The sequence below is a fragment of the Chrysochloris asiatica genome, unplaced genomic scaffold, assembly GCF_000296735.1.
Source record: "Chrysochloris asiatica unplaced genomic scaffold, ChrAsi1.0 scaffold00043, whole genome shotgun sequence".
NCBI classification, from domain to species: Eukaryota; Metazoa; Chordata; class Mammalia; order Afrosoricida; family Chrysochloridae; genus Chrysochloris; species Chrysochloris asiatica.
In genome coordinates, this window is record NW_006408561.1 from 21262650 (window position 1) to 21281645 (window position 18996).

The 18996-nt window shown below is 40.5% G+C and overlaps 1 protein-coding gene across 2 annotated transcripts in view; it reads right to left on the reverse strand.

Annotated features, from left to right (window-relative positions):
* Positions 1–18649, reverse strand: part of NCEH1 (neutral cholesterol ester hydrolase 1) — an 89749-nt gene extending 71100 nt beyond the window's left edge. The window contains exon 1 of one of the 2 annotated variants that reach the window (XM_006861844.1): positions 18382–18649. In XM_006861844.1, coding sequence (XP_006861906.1) covers positions 18382–18519 — 138 coding nt within the window. In that variant the 5' untranslated portion in view covers positions 18520–18649. The remainder of the gene's footprint in view (positions 1–18381) is intronic. The other variant, XM_006861845.1, reaches the window with a different exon arrangement.
* Between the last annotated feature and the right edge of the window lie 347 nt (positions 18650–18996).

Consider the following 18996-nt stretch of genomic DNA (forward strand, 5'->3'; position numbering starts at 1 on the left):
CTGCCAAAAGAAAAAACAGATCTGTGTTAGAAGAAAAGTATAGCCAGAATGCTCCTTGGAAGCCAAGGTGGCCAGACTTCGACTCTCATACTTCAAATATATTGTCAGGAAGGACCAGGCTCAGGAGAAGTGTATCATGTTTGGTAAAGTGGAGGGTCAGAGAAACAGAGGAAGAACCCCCAACAAGATGGAATGGCACAGAGGCAGCAGCTCAACGTAGCAACGATTTGAGCTCAAACATAGCAACGATTGTGAGGTTGGGCAGTGTTTTGTACATAGGTTGTACATAGGGTTGTTGTACATAGGGTTGCTCTGAGTTGGTACTGACTTGACAGCACCTAACAACAATAACAAAGTTTGGAAATACATAACATATGCATTGACATTATGCTATTGGATCGATTCTGACTTGTAGCGACCCAATGAGCAGTTGGTGGGTTTGAACCACTGATTTTGTGATTAGTAATCCAGTGCATATCCTACAGTGCCACACCAAGACTCCAACATATGCATTACTTACCTAGATAATGCTTCCCTAATCACTACTGGACTGTGAACCACACAAGGTCAGCAGTTCAAACCCACCAGTTGCTCCTCGGAAATCCTATCCAGGGTGGCTATGAGTTGGAACTGACTCGCCGGCACTTAACAAATACTGATCACACAACTAGTATAAAAGCTTTAAGAGTGTATTGAGTGGGGATGGGTAGGAGAAGTGGGGTGATTGAAATATCTAGTTGTCTACTACAGCCTCAGAAACCCTATACAGGGTCACTATGAGTCGGAACCGACTCAACAGCACTAAACATCAACAGCACTTAACAACAACAACAATATAATTAAAAGGGTAATGGAGTTCAGCAGACCCACATAGCAGTCATGTGTCTGTGAATCAGTTACTTAACCTTGCTGAGCCTCTAGCTCCTTTCTTGTAAAATGAGGAAATTACTTTCTATTTCACAAGGCTGTTGTGTTTATTACTCAATTATTGTGCAGAATTTTTCTACTAAAAGTAGAACTGACTTGCCTTGCTAAGAAGGTCAAGAAAATAGAGAATTGCTTCTTTGGACTTGTTTCTTCCTGACAAGGAAGAACAGTGCCAAGAAATGGAAGTCACTGAACCTATGGGGTGAACTAGCCCTGTATTAGAACTAATAGGTATATATCAGGAATAATAAGATACACATCTTTAGCTTTAGAAAAACAGACTTTAGTACATTCAAAGAAAAGGTAGCTTGTGCCCAGGCCAGGGACAACACTAGGGGACAGACAACTGTGAAAAGGATATTTCAGATTCATTTTTCCTGAGCTATTCATCACTTATCCCATCAAAGATAAAAGCGTGGCTGTGACTTGGAACGGACTTAATGACGATCGGGCTACTAACCTGAAGGTCAGCAGTTCGAAACTACCAGTGGTTCCACAGGAGAAAGATGAGGTGTTCTGCTCCCGTAAAGATTTACAACCTCGGAAATCCTATGCAGGGTCACTATGAGTCGGAACCAACTCCACAGTACTTAACAACAACAACAGTAACAACAAGAGGAATAGGTAAAAAATAGATATTAAATGTGTGTAGGAATTAGCTAGTGATCTTTAGAAGAGATGACCTGTAATTATAACTTAGATTTCACTACAAAAAGGTGTGTATCTAATTATAAATTCAAAACAAGCAACAAACATAAATCTGTAAAAATATGAAGACATTAGAAATTCAGAAAACACTGAGTTTACCAAAAAAAAAAAAAAAAGTTTCCAGGGACAACAAAAAGCTATTTTGGGCTAAGTTCTGAGTCAGAATCATGTGGAAGAGCTTTAGATCCACCCCTTGGGGTAGATGGAATAACACAGGAGACTTAAAGGAAAAACCAGTGAAGTCCGATTATCCTTATCATGAATAATCTTCAAACCACACATGCACAAAAAAAGTAGAACTCATATAGTGAATGGAAAAGTATGCTATTATGAAATATTAATATAAATGACCAATAAATAATATCCTGATAAACAGAAATAAAACTGAAACTGTTAAGGATTTCATTTTATTTGAACCCACAACCAATGCTTATGGGAGGTACAGTTAAGAAGTCAATTAAGGTATTGGATAATGAAAATCTGCTGCAAAAGTCCTCTTTATTAAAGGGCTAAAATGCCACTTTGCAGACTAACGTGCCCCTGACCTAATCCACTGCATTTTCAATTGCTTCATATGCATGTGAAAGCTAGACACTGAATAAGGAAGACTGGAGAAAAATTGATGCATTTTAACTATGGTGTTGCCAAAAAATATTGCAAATACTATGATCTGCCAGAACAACAAACAAATTTGTCTTAGAAGAAGTACAGCCAGAATGCTCCTTAGAAGTAAGGATGGCGAGACATTAGCTCACATACTCGGGAAATGTTACTAGGAAGAAGTGGTCCCTGGAGAAGGACATCATGTTTAGCAGAGGGTAAACAAAAAAGAGGAAGGCCCCCAACAAGATGGACTGACACATTAGCTGCAACAATGGGCTGAAACATTACAATTATGAGGATGATGCAGGACCAGATAGTGTTTCATTCTGTTGTACATAGGTACGTTATGACTCGATGGCACCTAACAGTGACAACAATATAAGGGGGGAAATCTTATAAGGACCATTGAAGAAAAACAAAATGATTTTTATAAAGAGAAAATTTAAGGCTACCTGGGAAAATGGGAAGTAGTCAAAAGAGAAGGTTTCTGAGTTAGGTGTTGGAAGATGTGGGGAATGTTGGTCAAAGTAAGATGGCAGAGGGAACTCTAGGTCCATTAAAGTAGGAGACAAGGTGTCAGACACAAGTGTGTAGATTACCATCAGAGACACTGTGAGGCTGGATCTGAGCATTCTGAGAACAGGGAATGCAACTTTGACTTGAACATACTGACTTTTTTGCAGGTCATGTAAATGTAGGCATAGCATCCAGGCTTGTGTGGGAATAATCCTGGTACAATTATTAATATCAGCCCCATTCACTTTCACTGAGGTGGCGCAAACGGTTAAGCACACAACTGTTGGCCAAGGGTTTGGTAGGTTGAACCCACCTAATCCTGATGCGGTGCTGCAGGTTAATGTGTGGGACTGCAAGGTTGATGTGAACTGCAAGGTCGCTGGTGGTTCAAGCTCACCAGCCACTCCTCAGAAACCCTACACAGGGTCTCTATGAATCGGAACTGACTCGACCGCACTTAACAACAACAACAATAGAGGAAATGTGCAAAGACTTGGAGTTAGAAAATCAAAAGGAAAGAACATACTCAAACATTTCTCAAGTTGAAAGAACTGAAAAAAAATTCAAGCCTTGACTTGAAATATTGAAGGATTCTACAGGCAAAATACTGAATAATGCAGACCTTCAAAAGAAGATGGAAGGAATACACAGAACCACTGTACCAAAAAGAAATAGTCAATGATCAACATTTCAAGCGGTAGCATAGCATATGATCAAGAGTCTGTGGTCTTGAAAGAAGAACTCCAAGAGGCCTTGAAAGCACTGGAAAAGAACAAGGAACCGGCAATTGATGGAATACAAACTGAAATCTTTCAACAAACTGATGTGGCACTGGAGGCACTAACTTATCTATGCCAAGAAATTTGGAAGACAACTACCCGGCCAACTGATAGGAAGTGATCCGTATTTGTGCCCATGTCAAAGAGAGTTGATGCAACAGAACGTGGAAATCATCTGGCAATAACATTAACATCACATGCAAGTAAAATTTTGTTAAAGATAATTTTTAAATGGCTTCAACAGTACATTGACAGGGAACTGTCAGAGGTCCAAGTCGGATTCAGACAAGGACATGGAACAAAGGGTATCATCGATGATATAAGATGGATCTTGGCTGAGTCAGAGAATACCAGAAAGATGTTTACCTATGCTTTGTTGACTATGAAAGGCTTTTGATTGTGTGGATCATGACAAGCTGTGGACAACATTAAGTATTCTGGAATAGTTACTGTGCTCATGAGGAACGAATAGTAGCCCAAGAGGCAGTTATTAGAAGAGAACAAGATAACACTGAATGGTTTAAAATTACAAAAGGTGTGTGCCAGGACTGTGTTCTTTCACCATATGTATTCAATCTGTATGTTGAGCAAATAATACAAGAAGCTGGATTGTATGAAGAAGAACATGACATCAGGGTTGGAAGAAGGCTTATTAACAACCTGCGATATGCAGATGATATGACCTTGCTTGCTGAAAGCAAAGAGGACTTAAAATACTTACTGATGAAGATCAAAGATCACAGCCTTCGGTATGGGTTGTACCTTAATGTAAAGGGAAAAAAAAATCTTCACCACTGCACCAATAAATAACATCAAGATAAATGGAGAAAGAATTGGTGTTGTCAAGGACTTCACTGTGCTTGAATCAGTCATCAACACTCAAGGAAGCAACAATTAAGAAAACGAACCACGTATTGTATTAGGAAGTTTGCTGTATAAGATTTCTTTAAAGTGTTGAAGAGCAAAGATGTCAGTTTGAAGACTAAGGTGCACCTGGCCCAAGCCACGGTATTTTCAAAAGCCTCACATGCATGTGAAAGTTGGACAATGAATAAAGAAGATAGTAGAGGAACTGATACATTTGAGTTATGGTGTTGGAGAAAAATATTAAAAGTGCCATGGACTTCCAAACAAAAAAACAAATTTGTGTTAGAAGAAGGGCAGCCAGAATACTCCTTAGAAGCTAGGATGGCCAGACTTCATCTCTACTACTTCGGATATATCATCAGGAGATGAAGTTCCTGGAGAAGGACATCATGGTTGGTAAAGTGGAGGGTCAGTGAAAAAGAGGAAGACCCCCAACAAGATGGATTCACAAAGTGGTAGCAGCAACGGACTCAAGCATAGCAATGATTGTGAGCTTGGCATAGGACCAGGCAGTGTTTTGGTCTGTCGTACATTAAGGTGGTATGATACGGTAATGACTCAACAGTGCCTAACAACAAGAGAAAATTAGGACCTTAGGAAGACATGCCTGGCAATCCACCAAAAGGTCACACCCTTGGAAACCCTGTGTAGTTTCACACCCCTGTGCACACATGGAGTCACCATGAGACTGGACTGGCATGACAGTAACTATATACCATAACAACTTTCACTCTCAACGTTTTCTTGTTTGGATAATAAATCCATGGCTCCCTAGGAATAGGTACACATAGGGACAGTCTATGAATGGTTCCCCAGTGATACCTGAGAGTAATCTGTGTTTAATAACAATAATAATGAAAGTGGACTTAAATATTTACAAACTAGAGAGTGGAAAGATTCCCAACAGGTACACCACAAATAGGTTACAGATGTGCTATAAGTTATTGGTGTTTACATGTCTTATAGAGGTAAACACTTAAAATCCTTTTTTGTGACTGTTCAAAATTAATCAGAGTTGACATTCTATTTGAAAATAATTTCAATAACTTTGTTTATAAATTCTGTCATTTAAATGCGTATAGATTCCCCTCAAGATCTCCCCAGTTTTCCCAGGGCATGGTACATAATCATTTCTTTGATGTGAAAATCACCAGTATAGATAAATTAAATTGGGTTGGTGGGGGAAGTGTCAAAAACAGGATACAAAGAATGTGCCAGTGACAAAGTTATCATGAACGTTCTAAATACACGGATACAGCTACAAGGCGCCAGTTAAGAGGAAGCACCAGCATACAAAAAAGGGGTACAGCCTTCCCGGAACCTTGTTTTCAAGTCAGTTTATAGCTCAGGAGTCAGAGCATACAGACTCCTGTCCTGGTTTCAACAGTATGTTCGAGGGAGCTTCAAAAAGTTCATGGAAAAATTCCATTGTTTTCCATTCCATTTCTCCACAAACTTGTTGAAGCCCCTTCATATAATCATGTCATTTTGATCATGTCAGTGAGCCTCAATTTTCTTACCTGACAATGGAAACAACAAAGCCAGCCAGGTAGTTATTGTAAAATAAAAGGAAGTGTTATCTGTGAGAACCCTTTATAAAACTTAAAGGGCTATATAATGTAAAGTATAATACACATACATACATACAAAGGAGCTTCAAAAAGTTGGTAGGAAAATGGAATTAAAAGATAATGGAATTTTTCCACAAACTTTTTGAAGTCCCCTCATATTCCTTAAGGCCTCATTTATTTTAGGGCTAGCTTGCTCTTCATGTCCCACAGGTGTCCCCCAGTCTTACTCTCACTCTCTACAGTATTCCGCTACCCCCCTCCATTTGTTGATCAGTTCCAAATTCATATCTCTAGCCCATATCTCTATCTTCAGTTTCAGACTTGCATACGCAGCTGGTGTGGTGCTGTGCGTTAATGTGCTGGACTGCAAGGTCAGTTTGGACCACAAGGTCAGCGGTTCCAGCTCACCAGCTGCTCCTCGGAAACCCCATATAGGGTGGCTATGAGTCGGAAACAACTCGATGGCACTTAACAACAACAACAACATCCTTGGACTTGGAGTATATGGGTGGTACAGTTAACACATTTAGCTATTAACTGAAAGGCTGGATGTTTGAGTTCACCAAGAGGTACCTCAGAAGATAACCCTGACAATCTACATCTGAAAACTCAGCCACTGAACACCATGAGTCACCATGAGTCAGCAGTTACTCACCAGCAACTGGTTTGGCTTTGATTTGATCCTTGCATTAGTCCTATGTTGTTGTTGTGAAGTGCCATCGAGTAGGTTCCAACCCATAGCGACCCTGTATAGGGTTTCCAAGGAGCAGCTGATGAGCTTGAACCACCTGCCTTGCAGTTCAAATGTCTTTGCAGTCTGGCGCATTAACCCATAGCATCACACCAGGACTCCAAAAGAGACTTCAAAACTTAGTCCCAAACTGTATCTTTGCCTTCATTCTCCTTCTCCTAAGTCAGAGTCAACATCACCATTCACCCAGTTACCTACTCCAGAGTTTGTCCCAAAGTCATCTTTCAGTTCTTTCTCTCCTTCATTCCATAGTATTTCCTCCATCAGCAACTCTGGTTAGCATCCCTCCAAACCATTCCACTTCATTCATTTGTGCTTTCATTTCTCATGTTCTCATTATTGCTTTCTAAGTGGTTTATTGCCTTCACTTCTGCTTCCTTAAACTCCAGTCTCCACATTGCCACTAAGAAAGACCATTCTAAAATACAGATTTAATCATTTGACTTCCCTGCTGAAAACCTCAGTGGATCCTTTTTTGGACTATGCATTGCTGTCAAGTGGATTCCAACTCACAGACCTTTTATCCCCTGGCCTATGATTCCCTTCTGCCTCACCTCTCTGACTTCTGAACTTTGGGCTCCAGCCAGCTTAAACCACTTTTAGTTCCTAGTTGTCCCATCCTCTTCCACTGGAACCGTAACATACTGCTTCCTTACTAGAATGCCTTCTTCACCCTCTTCTCTTCCCCACTTTCTGCACCTGGCTAGTTTCTATGGAAAGCAACCTAGTACATCCTTGAACTCTGGAGTAAAACAGGCTCAAATGTATCCAGATTCCACATCATTAACTTTAAACAAGTCATCCCACTTTGAACAAGTAACTTTTCTTAGCACTCAGTTATTTTTCTTTTGGTCTGAAGCCCTGTTTGTAATATAAAGAAAATAAGAACACTTATCTCACAGGGTAATATGGCCTAAATGAATTGTATACAAAGAACATTTATGACACAGTCAATATATGCATGTTATTATTACTGTAAACACTCAATCTTGATCACCCAGATTAGACATTTATGTGAAAGGGAAACATTCCCTAATGCCCCAGTCTATGCTAGATGCCCTTTTTCTATGTTTTTGCAGCAATCCCTAACTACCTCTACCATAACTCTTTTTCCATCTTTCAAGTGCACACTGTATAACTCTCAGTAGACTTATCTATCCCAACTCGACTATAAACTCAAGATTAAGCATGTGTCTTATTCATTTTTGCTATACACGCTATTAACATTAATGCTCGGTTAATATTTGTAGATGAGTGATGAAGTCCAGATTGAGGATTTAAATTTTATCTTGGATACACAGAAAAACAAATTATTAAAATTTCACAATGTGAATTATTTTAGAAGAGGCAGGGAAAATATAGCTGGGTTTGCAAATTGGAAATTTAGTTACATTTCTTTATTCTTTATAAATATAAAATGAAGGATGAAATAAGTTCCTATATCACTTCATTTGGTAGTAAAATGAAATACATACACACTTTTCTAAAAGGAGTCCTGGTGTGGAGCTGTAGGATAAGCACTGGACTGCTAACTGCAAGGTCAGTGGTTCAAGCCCACTAGTTACTCCTCGAAAACCCTATGTAGAGTCACTATGAGTCAGGACAAACTCAATGGCACTAACAACAACATTCTAAAAGGAGTAATTGTGCATCGATAGAATTTCACTTTCACACTCACAGAAATGTTTTCAAATCAAGCTCAAGCCACAAATAGAAACAGTATGTCCCATTAAAATCAAGTAACAATGATGGCATTACTGTCCTCCGGTCTATCTTTGTAGAAGTGCAAAGGAAAACTATAAATTAGGTATTGTCTTACACATCACACCTGGTGGCTGAATCAATCTGCCCTTAATCTTTGATTGGCTCCGCTAAGATGTGCTTTCTACAAAGAAGAGAAAGGATAGCTTAACCGTCAGAACTAATACTAATTTAATTCTGCCCCTGGAGTTATCTTAAAGCCACTCTGCTACCATATGCCTATTGTTAGAGCCATTCTGCTACCATATGCTTCAAGAAAATTCCATCAAATCAGCTAAAAATGATTGTCATTGGTGAGATCTCTAATTTACATGAACAAATATATATCACTGTAAGTCTGAAAAATGGCTGACAAAACTTATATTTTACTAATAATGTTTTCAAGTTAAATTTACCTGAAATTAGTATACACTCCAGTTCAGAACTGTTATAAAAAAGGTCAACAAGTTTGCATCTTGCATAATTTCTGGCTGAGCTTTTATTCAAACCACACCCGCTTGTCATGTACAAGAGTATAGTGTCACACACAGAGAATTCACCTGAGGCCACACAAAATCTCAACAAGTTTGGGAACATTTTTATAAGATGAAAAGTCTTGCTCGACTAGTCTATAAGCACTGTCATCTTTTTTTTTAAAGAGGTAGTCAACAGAAATACCATTTCAGCAACCAGCTCAATCTGGTACATTAGGTACAAGAATGTGTTCAATGGGAAGCTGATCAAGATAAAGACCTGTAAGACAAGTTAGGCTCCTACTCAAATTCCCTAGAGGCCCAATTTTTACTTTATGTCACCATTTTTATCACAACCTTTTCCTCCTATGTACTTCTATACTTCTACCTCTCCTCTGACGCCTTTCAGTTTGTAGGTTTCTGTAGCTAGTTAGTAACATGGCTCCTCAATCCTGCTAGAATAGTGCCTCTTAGATTAGTTTAGCATCTCCCCAAAGCTTACACAGTAAATTTCAATCTGTGTTAAATCTAACTGACTGAGCATGAAGCACAGCACTGAGAGAGCTATATCCGGGGATCCAGGATACCTCTTTTAGAGAAATTTGTTTTTCTTCCTAGAACTATTACTAAAGCATAAATCACAATGTCATATACAGCAATTCCATTCTAATTGCACGAAAGCTACCCCTGGGGAGAAAACAATTGAAACTAATTTCTTACTACTAAATGTTCACTGTAGAAAAACTAGAACATAAAGACATGAAAACTAAAGATATAACTTTATGACATAGAGAAAATCATTACTTATATTTTTCCATACACACATATACAGATATCCATACATTTTAAATGGGACAATATATACCCACTATTTTGCAGTCTTTTCCCACTTACCATATGATATAATCATTTTCATGTCATTAATTATTATTTTACCACACCCATTTTGGGGGTATATTGCTTCTGTTGTTGCTAAGTGTCTTTAAGTCAGTTACAACTCATTGCGACACTGTATAGGGTTTCTGAGGCTGTACATCTTTTCAGGAGCAGAAAGCCTCATCATTCTCTTGCATAGCGCCTGGTGGGTTTGACCCACCAACCTTGTGCTTTGAAGTCCAGTGCTTACCCTACAGAGGGGTATATAGAATTCCAAAATATGGGTCTATCATAATTTAATGTTTTATTGCACACAATTTTGTATTGCTTTATTGCTCTGAAGCTGTTACTCTTTTAAATAATGTACCAAAAAGGATGTCAGGAAGGAAGGTGCAAATAGTATTTCTGCTGAATGTTCCTTATATTTCTTATAGATGACAATACTTGTGCACTACCTAAAGTTTTTAGTCCTATTAAATGTCCCTGTTTTTACAGCTAGAGCTTTGACTCTACCCATGATTACTTACAGTAAATTTTATCCAGAGAAATAATGAGATCCAAGAAAAAATAACTTTAAAGCTTCTAATGGAAATTGCCAAATTATCCTCAAGAAAGATTGGTCCAATTTACATTTTCTCCAGCAATGTACACATATCAGTTTCTTGTTACAAGGTTCAATTGAGCAGACCTCAATTTATAGTGACCCCCCCTCCCTGTCCCAGGTAACAGAGTAGATCGCCCCAGTAGGTTTTCTACTCTGTTGTGTGGTGCTGTAGGATACACACTCAACCTCAAGGTCGGTTTGAACCATGAGGTTGGCGGTTTCTCATAAACCCTATAGAGGCTATGAGTCAAAACCTACAGCACTTAACAACAACAACAATCTTTATCGGACTCCTTGTGTGGCACTGTAGGATCAGGCCTGGACTGTGAACTGTAAGGTCAACAGTTTAAACTCACCAGCTGCTCCCCGGAAACCCTATGCAGAGTCGCTATGAGTCAGAATCAATTCGATGTCACGTAACAATGACAACAACAATCTTTACCAGAGCAGATCTGTCCCCCAAGGAGCTGCAGGATAGATTCAAATCATCAGCCTTTCAGTTAGTAGAAAAGCACTTAAGCTTTATGCCACCAGGGCTCCTTCCACCTGCACTATTATTACCGTTTAAAAAAAAAAAAAATCTTTGCTTGAATAATACTTTGAAATGAGTTTTCATAACTATTAATAACTCTCCAAACTATTTCCCTTTTCTTGATAGTCCTACTTTTGTTGGTGCTTTCCCACTGCTCAAGTCTGAGGGCTTTGTTATACACACAGAAATTTGCCTAGCTAGTGTTTTATCCTTTTAGACAATTAGAGCCAAAGTGTCAACCAACTAATCTGATACAGGAATCTATACGAATGTTAAAGAGCTCATTTCCAACACCCTGTGAGAAGTATAACTTGTTAAGGGAACATGTATCATCTGCTTCTAAATTTCATTTTATTTTCCTTATATAGCCCCACCAACCACACTCTCACTGAGTCAATTCCGACTCATAGAGATTCTGTATAGGGTTTCCATGGCTGCAAATCTTTTTGGTAACAGAATTCCTCATCTTTCTCCCTAGGAGTGGCTGGTGGGTTTGAACTGCTGACCTTGCAATCAGCAGTCCAATGCTTACCCTATAGTACCACCAGGACTCCTTATCTTACGTAGCTGTTGTTGTTGTTGTTATGTGCCCTGGAGTCAGTTCCGACTCATAGCGACCCTGTACAGGGTTTCCAAGGCTGTAAATCTTTACAGGAGCAGAAAGCCTCATCTTTCTCCCGTGGAACAGCTGGTAGTTTCGAACTGCTGACCTTAAAGTTCGCAGCCCGATTCATAACCACTATGCTACCAGAGCTCATTATCTTATGTAGTTGTTGTTGTTGTCAGGTGCCATTGAGTCGGAACCGATTCATAGCGACCCCATGCACAGCAGAACGAAACAATGTCCGATCCTGGCCCAACCTCACTACCGCTGCCATACTTGAGTCCATCAATGATGTCACCTGGCCAATCCATCTCGTTAGGGGTGTTCCTCTTTTCTCTGACCCTCCACCTTACCCAGCATGACGTCCTTTTCCAGCGACTGTTCCCTCCTGACAATGTGTCCAAAGTATGAGAGACAAAGCTTAGCCGTCCTGGCCTCCAAGGAGCACTCTGCCTGCACTTCTTCCAAAACAGATCTATTGGTTCTTTTGGCAGTCCATGGCACTTTCAGTATTCTCCTCCAACACCACAACTCAAAGGCATCAATTCTGCTACGATCTTCCTTATTCACTGTCCAATCTTATGTAGTAGTGGTCCTCAAATTTTTCTATAAATGAAATCACCTGGATGCTTTTAAAAACACTGATACCTGGAAAGGAATAGTCTCTTCAACAAATGGGTGGGGAAAATTGAACTTCCACATGCTGGAAAATGAAACATGATCCTTGCTTTACACCATATACAAAAACAAATTCATGATTGATTGAGGGCCTAAATGTGCAAACTGAAACCATAGAATTCTTAGAAGAACAAGCAGGGGTAGCACTGTCAGGCCTAGCTTTCAACAGTGGACTATTTAATGTAACAACAAAAGAACAAACAACTAAACACAGAACAAATAATTGGGACATCTAAAAAATAAATACTTTTTTCCACCAAAAGACTTTACCAAAAAAAATGAAGACAAGCTAGCAACTTGAAGAATATCCTAAAAAACCATATATCCAACAAGAAGCTAACAACCAAAAAATATACAAAACAACAAAAAGATAAAAATTCCAATCAAAATGAGTAAAAGACTTGAATACACATTTCACCAAAGAGGGCATTCAAACGGCCAAGAAACACAGGAAAATATTGTCAGTGTCATTGGCCATTAAACCCACTGCCCTTGAGTCTATTCTGACTCAAAGCCCTACGAAGGTTTTCCAAGACTGAAAATCTTTACGGAAGTAGACATCTTTCTCCCATGGAGTGACTGGTGGATTTGAACCACTGAGTTTGCAGTTAGCAGTCCAATATCTAACAAATACTGCCACCAGGTTCTTGGTGGTGGTGGTTGTGTGCCATCAAGTTGGTTCTGACTCATAATGACCTTGAATAAGGTTTCTGAGGCTGTAAATCTTTACAGGAGCAGAAAGTCTCTTCTTTCTCCAGTGAAGCAACTGGTAGATTCCAACCACTGACCTTACGGTTAGCAGCCCAGTTCATAATCCATTACACTACTAGGGCTCCTTAGGGCTTTTTGGTGGCATTGTTGTCAAGTGCTATCCAGTCAGTTCTGACCCATAGCAACCCGGTATAGGGTTTCTAAGGAACGGCTGGTGAGTTTGAACCATTGACCTTTCACTTAACAACAACAACAACAAGGCTCTGTAGGATAAGCACTGGACTTCAGAGCAGCTGTTGAGCTTGAACTGCCGACCTTGTGGTTCAAACCAACTTTACAGTCCAGCACATTAACCCACAGAGCCACACCAGGACTCCTCAGCGCCTTATAGAGATGCAAATCACAACCACAATGAGATTCCATGTCACTCTCACTGTTGTTGTCGTGAAGTGCCATTGAGTCGATAGCGACCCTGTGTAGGGTTTTCAAGGAGCAGCTGGTAAGCTTGAACCCCCAACCTTGCAGTTCAAACGGCTTTGCAGTCTGGCACATTAACCCACAGCGCCACACCAACTCCTCACTCCCACTGGGATGGTTAATATTTTTTAAGACCATTTTTGTGAGAATAACTGATGTTGGTGAAGATGTGAGAAATGTGGTGGGATTGCAAATAGTACATACATTGTGGAAAACAGTGTGGTGGTTCCTTAAAAAACTAAAAATAGAACTACCACTTGACCCAGTAATTCCACTTTTAGGTATATACCCAAAAGACTTGAAATCAGAGACTCATAAAGAGACTTGTATACTGTTTATTGCAGCACTGTTCACAACAGCCAAAAGAGTAGAAACAACCTAAATGCCTATCAACAGATGAACAGATAAACAAAATGTGGTACATACATACAATGGAATACTACTCAGAAAAGTAAGAGGAATGAAGTCTTGGTGGATTGAACACTATGGATGGAACTTGAAGACATTATGCTGAGCAAAATAAACCAATCGCAAAAGAACAAACCTTGAATGACCTCACTTATATAAAAATACAAGAAAAGGCAAATGTATTGAGAACAAACTTTATTAGCGTTACCAGAGGCAGGAGAGATGAGGGGAAGGGGAGTTAATGGTAATGGAAAAATATCATTGATTAAGGATAGGCTGGCACAGCTCATTATTGTAATTGTTGTCAATAAATTCACTGTTGTTGTTAACTGCCATCGAGTCAGTTCCAACCCCTAGTGTCCCTGTATAGGGTTTCTGAGGAGTCCTGGTATGGCGCCGTGGGTTAATGAGCTAGATTGCAAGGTTGGTTTGAACCACAAGGTTGATAGTTCAAGCTCACACCAGCTGCTCCTCAGAAACCCTACACAGGTTTGCTATCAGTCAAATCCGACTCGACAGCACTTAACAGGTTTCTGAGGAGCAACTGGTGAGCTTGAACTGCCGACATTGTGGTTCAAACAGACTTTGCAGTCCAACACATTAACTCTCAGCACCACACCAGGAATTGGCAGTTATGTGACAAAAGAAAAGGAAAGAAAGAAAAAAGTAGTTGCTCAGGCTGCTTTTGTACACCCAATCATATAATTTAGTTTTGGATTTGGATGTTAGGTTCATGGTTTCCTGGGACACTCCAGTTAATTGGCTTAATAACATGTTTAGGGCTTCTGTTCTACCTCCTAGTTTGTTGCATAGTGCCTAAGGTTTTTAAACCTTGCCTGTGGACATCCAAGGCACAACAATTGATCTCTATTCACCTGAAACAACAGAGAAAGAAGGAAAGTCAGGAATGGAATAGGAAGAGGATATGGAATGTGTGACTAATTGCCTCCATAAACAACTGCCTCCTTTGCCATGAGTCCAGCAGAACTGGACTGTACACCAGCTACTGGTGTGGCACAGGAGGATCAGCATTGTGCTGCGAACCACAAGGTTGGCCATTCAAACTCACCAGCTGCTCCTTGGAAGCCTTATCCAGGGTCACTATGAGTCAGAACCAACTCGATGGCACTTAACAACACCACCATTACTTAACATTTTGATCAAAGATTCCACAGAAGAATCCGGATCACAAGAGGGAAAATACAGAAAAGCATTTTAAATTCTCATAGACTCTAAACTTTCTGGAGTCATGGAAAGGAAGAACCTTTGAAACTACTGCCCTGCGATAACTGTTAAACTTTAAACTAAAAATATACTGGCGTCTTCTTAAAACCAAACAGTAGTTTAGCCTAACTAGTACAAAATGTTGGCCTTCAGAATTATCCTTCTTTAAGAACTATCTTTATGGGAATACATTAGAAATGCAAAAGATTTGGTACACTTGGGGGGGGGGCAATGTATTTATGTTAATAGGGGTGGAACACCAGGAATCCTGATGTAGTGCTGCAGGTTAATGCGAGTTAATGTGCTGGACTGCAAGGTCGGTTTGAACTCCAAGGTCGGTGCCACTGTTCGGAAACTCTATACAGGGTCACTAGGAGTCCAAAAGGAGGGTGAGGAGGGTTGCACAAAGTGAAGGATGTACTCAATGTCACTAAATTGTAAATGTAGAAACTACTGAATTAGTGTGTGTGTTGCTGTGAACAGTCTCAAAAAGAAAAACAAAAAAACACTGATGTATGGTTCTCATCATCCTCCAGCTCCCCAACTCCGAATGATACTGAATACATTTGTATAGGGTGTGACTTTGACATCAAGATTTTTTAAGTTCCCTGGTGATTCTAATTCAGAATCCATGTTCGAGATGAGTGTTTCAAGAACGATTCTAAAGAAAAGTGTGAATAACGTAAGCTTAATCATCAGACTTGCCTGTACAAGATAAAGAAGATAAGAAGAGGCAGAGGTTAAGTGTTTGCCAATAACAACAGAATAGAAGCAGTGCTCACACTTCCTCATGTTAGGCAGGTGCCTGTAGTTTTGGACCACACTTAATCTCTAAAGTAGCTTTGTTGCTTTTGACACTGCATCAATCAATGCAAACTAAAATTATTTGGGTTACAAACTTTATGCAATACAATTTAGTAGTAACTCTAGAGACTTCAACGATATGTTCCTTCCAATTTACATTTGTTTTATTGTTTCAACAGATTTGCTCAATCCCACAGATTTTACCCAAATCCATAGTAGACATTTAAAAACAAGTCTTAGAACAATAACAAGTACCATTTACCAAAGACCAGACACTTGAATACATGACTAAACCTTACAGAAACCTTACAAAGTAGTTATTAGACCTATATTATGGGGTAAAACTATAGTTCAGAGACAGTTAATAAATGTTCTGGCCTCATAGCCAATAAGTGGCCAGGCTGAAGTGGAATCCAGGAAGGTCTGACTCTAAAATTCATGCTCTTACTACCAGGCCATGTTGTCTTTCCCAGGATAATTTGAAGCAAACCTGGTAAATTGCTTAACTGGGTAGAATATGGTACCATCTGGTCTAAAAGGCTGTTTATGTATTTCACAATTCAGAAGTGAAGGGACTAGAGTCACTCCTAAACTACGGTGGCAGGTGAACTGAAGACCCATGTTACCTCACCTATCACTGTGACCTAAGATCATAAACATCATTGTCAATCATGTTGAACGGCTGTAGAGAATCCTGCCCAACCTTATTCTTGACGGATTGGAATTCTAGATGAGAATGAAAGGCTTTTCCCAAATTACTTTGAATGTAGAGAGCTCTTTCATTGATCTGAAAACTAAGGATACTTTCTGTGGCCAATGTAGTAGATTAATTCTTCTTCCCTGATTTTCATATGCTTAAATTACTGTAGAAAGCAATCTAACCTACTCAAATAAACATCACATCGTTGCGTTCCAGAATAATCCTGGAGGGGTGTTATTCCCAAATTACAAAATTTTATAGGGGAAGAGGGGACCGCAGGACTTCCTACATGAAGAATGTCTTTCTTGGAACAAGGCTAGAGAAGGGGCTGGTTGGGCCACCTGGTCAACATTATAATAAGGGAAGGAAGGGAGTCTATAGCCATTTCCTAAGACACAACAGGGGACTTGGGTATGGTGAATGTAGCTGGACTCAGGAAAACATAACCATATTGAAATGTACTACAATCCTCTAGAGGGCTTTTGATAGGGCAAAAAAAAAAAAAATCCCACAGACTATGTAATCATACAAACAGAGCGTTCAAGAAATAGGAACATCAAGTTTTCTAGAAAAAGCATTATTTCCCTCCCGCCCCTCATTTCATTCTAATTGTCATTCCTGAAAGGTGTTTACTCACACACAAAGGCACACATACACACACAAAAAACCCCCTAAGATTAAAGTCCAAGGTTGGATGCAGGGAAAAACTAGTTTTTGAAGGCGTGCTAGTTTAGGTTGAGCAGGCTGCTCAGCAATATTGTCCAATCACAGGCCTCAGCCTTAGCTGCAGACTGTATTTAGATTTTAGATTTTCTGGCAATAAGAATGGAGCCCTGGAAGTGTATTGGTTAAGAGCTAGGCTGGTAACTGAAAGGGAGGTGGTTTAAACCCACCAGCCATTCAGTGGGAGAAAGATGTGGCAGTCTGCTTCCGTGAAGATTTACAACCTAGCAGGTCAACCGGATGGCAGTGAGTTCCATGGCACTGAAAATTATGTCTCTTACTCTGGACCAAACCAAAGACAGTTACATTTTCCACACGTATAATAAAGTAGAGAGAATCGGAACCCTCCAGTGAAGTGAAAGTCAAGCTATCCTGGCCCAGACAAAGGTTATCATCTCCTTGACAGCCTGGGACTTAATACAATGCTACAGGGCGAGAAGAAAGCAAATGTTTTGTGCAATCCGGCTGCCGCCCGCCTCTGCTTTCTCCTCCCCAGCCAGCCTTGTCTTCTGGACTCCTTTCTTGGACTGAGCTGAGAAGTACCAGGGATGAAATGGGTTCCTCAAGTGCTCGGAGGAGTCCGGGCCTACTACCCAGAGAATGGAGCGCTCCAAACACAGGGGGCATTGGGAGAGGGCCAGTGCCCGTTTCGGTTTTTAAGGTGGTAGCATTCCCCAGAGTCGGAGCTTGTTTTTCTAGAGCCCTTCCTTCTAAGCTATTTAACTCACTCTCTGCCAACTCTCATAGGAGAACGAGAATGTAGGGAGGAGTGGTTTTTAAAATGCGGATTTCTTTCTTCTTCTTTTGACGTTGCAAACCAAGATTAAGAGGGGATATTTAGGACAGCTTCCAAGTTCTATTCAAGAGCTGCACCTCCTCCGTCACCACGCTATCGAGTCGACACCAATCTGGCCGGCTGCTAGCAAGGAGACGAATGCAACACCCTGAAAATGCCCGACAGAACCACCTTAAAAAGCGATCGAACGGTTGCATTAGAAAAAAAAAAAATGCATTCTCATGAGACACTATCCGGAAATTTTCTTTCCCCTTCCAATAATGCTTAAGAGAAGGGAGCTTCTCTTATCAGCTCTGGGCTGCGTCTCACCACTTGCTGTGCGCCCCGGAAAGTCGCGTCCAGCAGCATCAGCTTCCAGGGATCAGACACGGCGTTGGGCAGGGGGATGTACACGTAGTAGGCGGCCAACGCCACCAGGGCGGTGAGCAGGACACAGGACGTCCTCATCCTCTCCAGATTTGGCTCGCCAGTGGGCTGGTGAGCAGAAAAGGGCGATGCCAACCAAAGACCTTCGGCAAGTTTCTGCCCACAACAGCCGCTCAGTCACTGGATTCTTATGTGCCCCAGGAGCCAATCAGAGGCGGGGTCGGGAGGAAGTCGGGGCGCTCACGTGCCCCCGCTTCGGTGTCCTTGCAAAGTGTTTCAGAAGCTCCAGGTTTGAGGAAGCGCCTTAGCTGCTTTGGTCGCAGCACAGCGAACTCTGGAGGATGCAGGTCTGTGTTGCACCCATGGAGTTATGCTCCCTCCTGATGGTGCTTAAAAAGGGCAACAGGGAATCGGTTCAGTGTGATGAGCCTCTGTCTAAACTACGTAAATCATTCTGGATTAAAATGGAGATATTATTAAGAAAGAATAAAAATAACATCTCTTCTAAAGGCAAACATACAATGAGATGTAAATTCTAGTTAGATTGTGTGCGAAAGA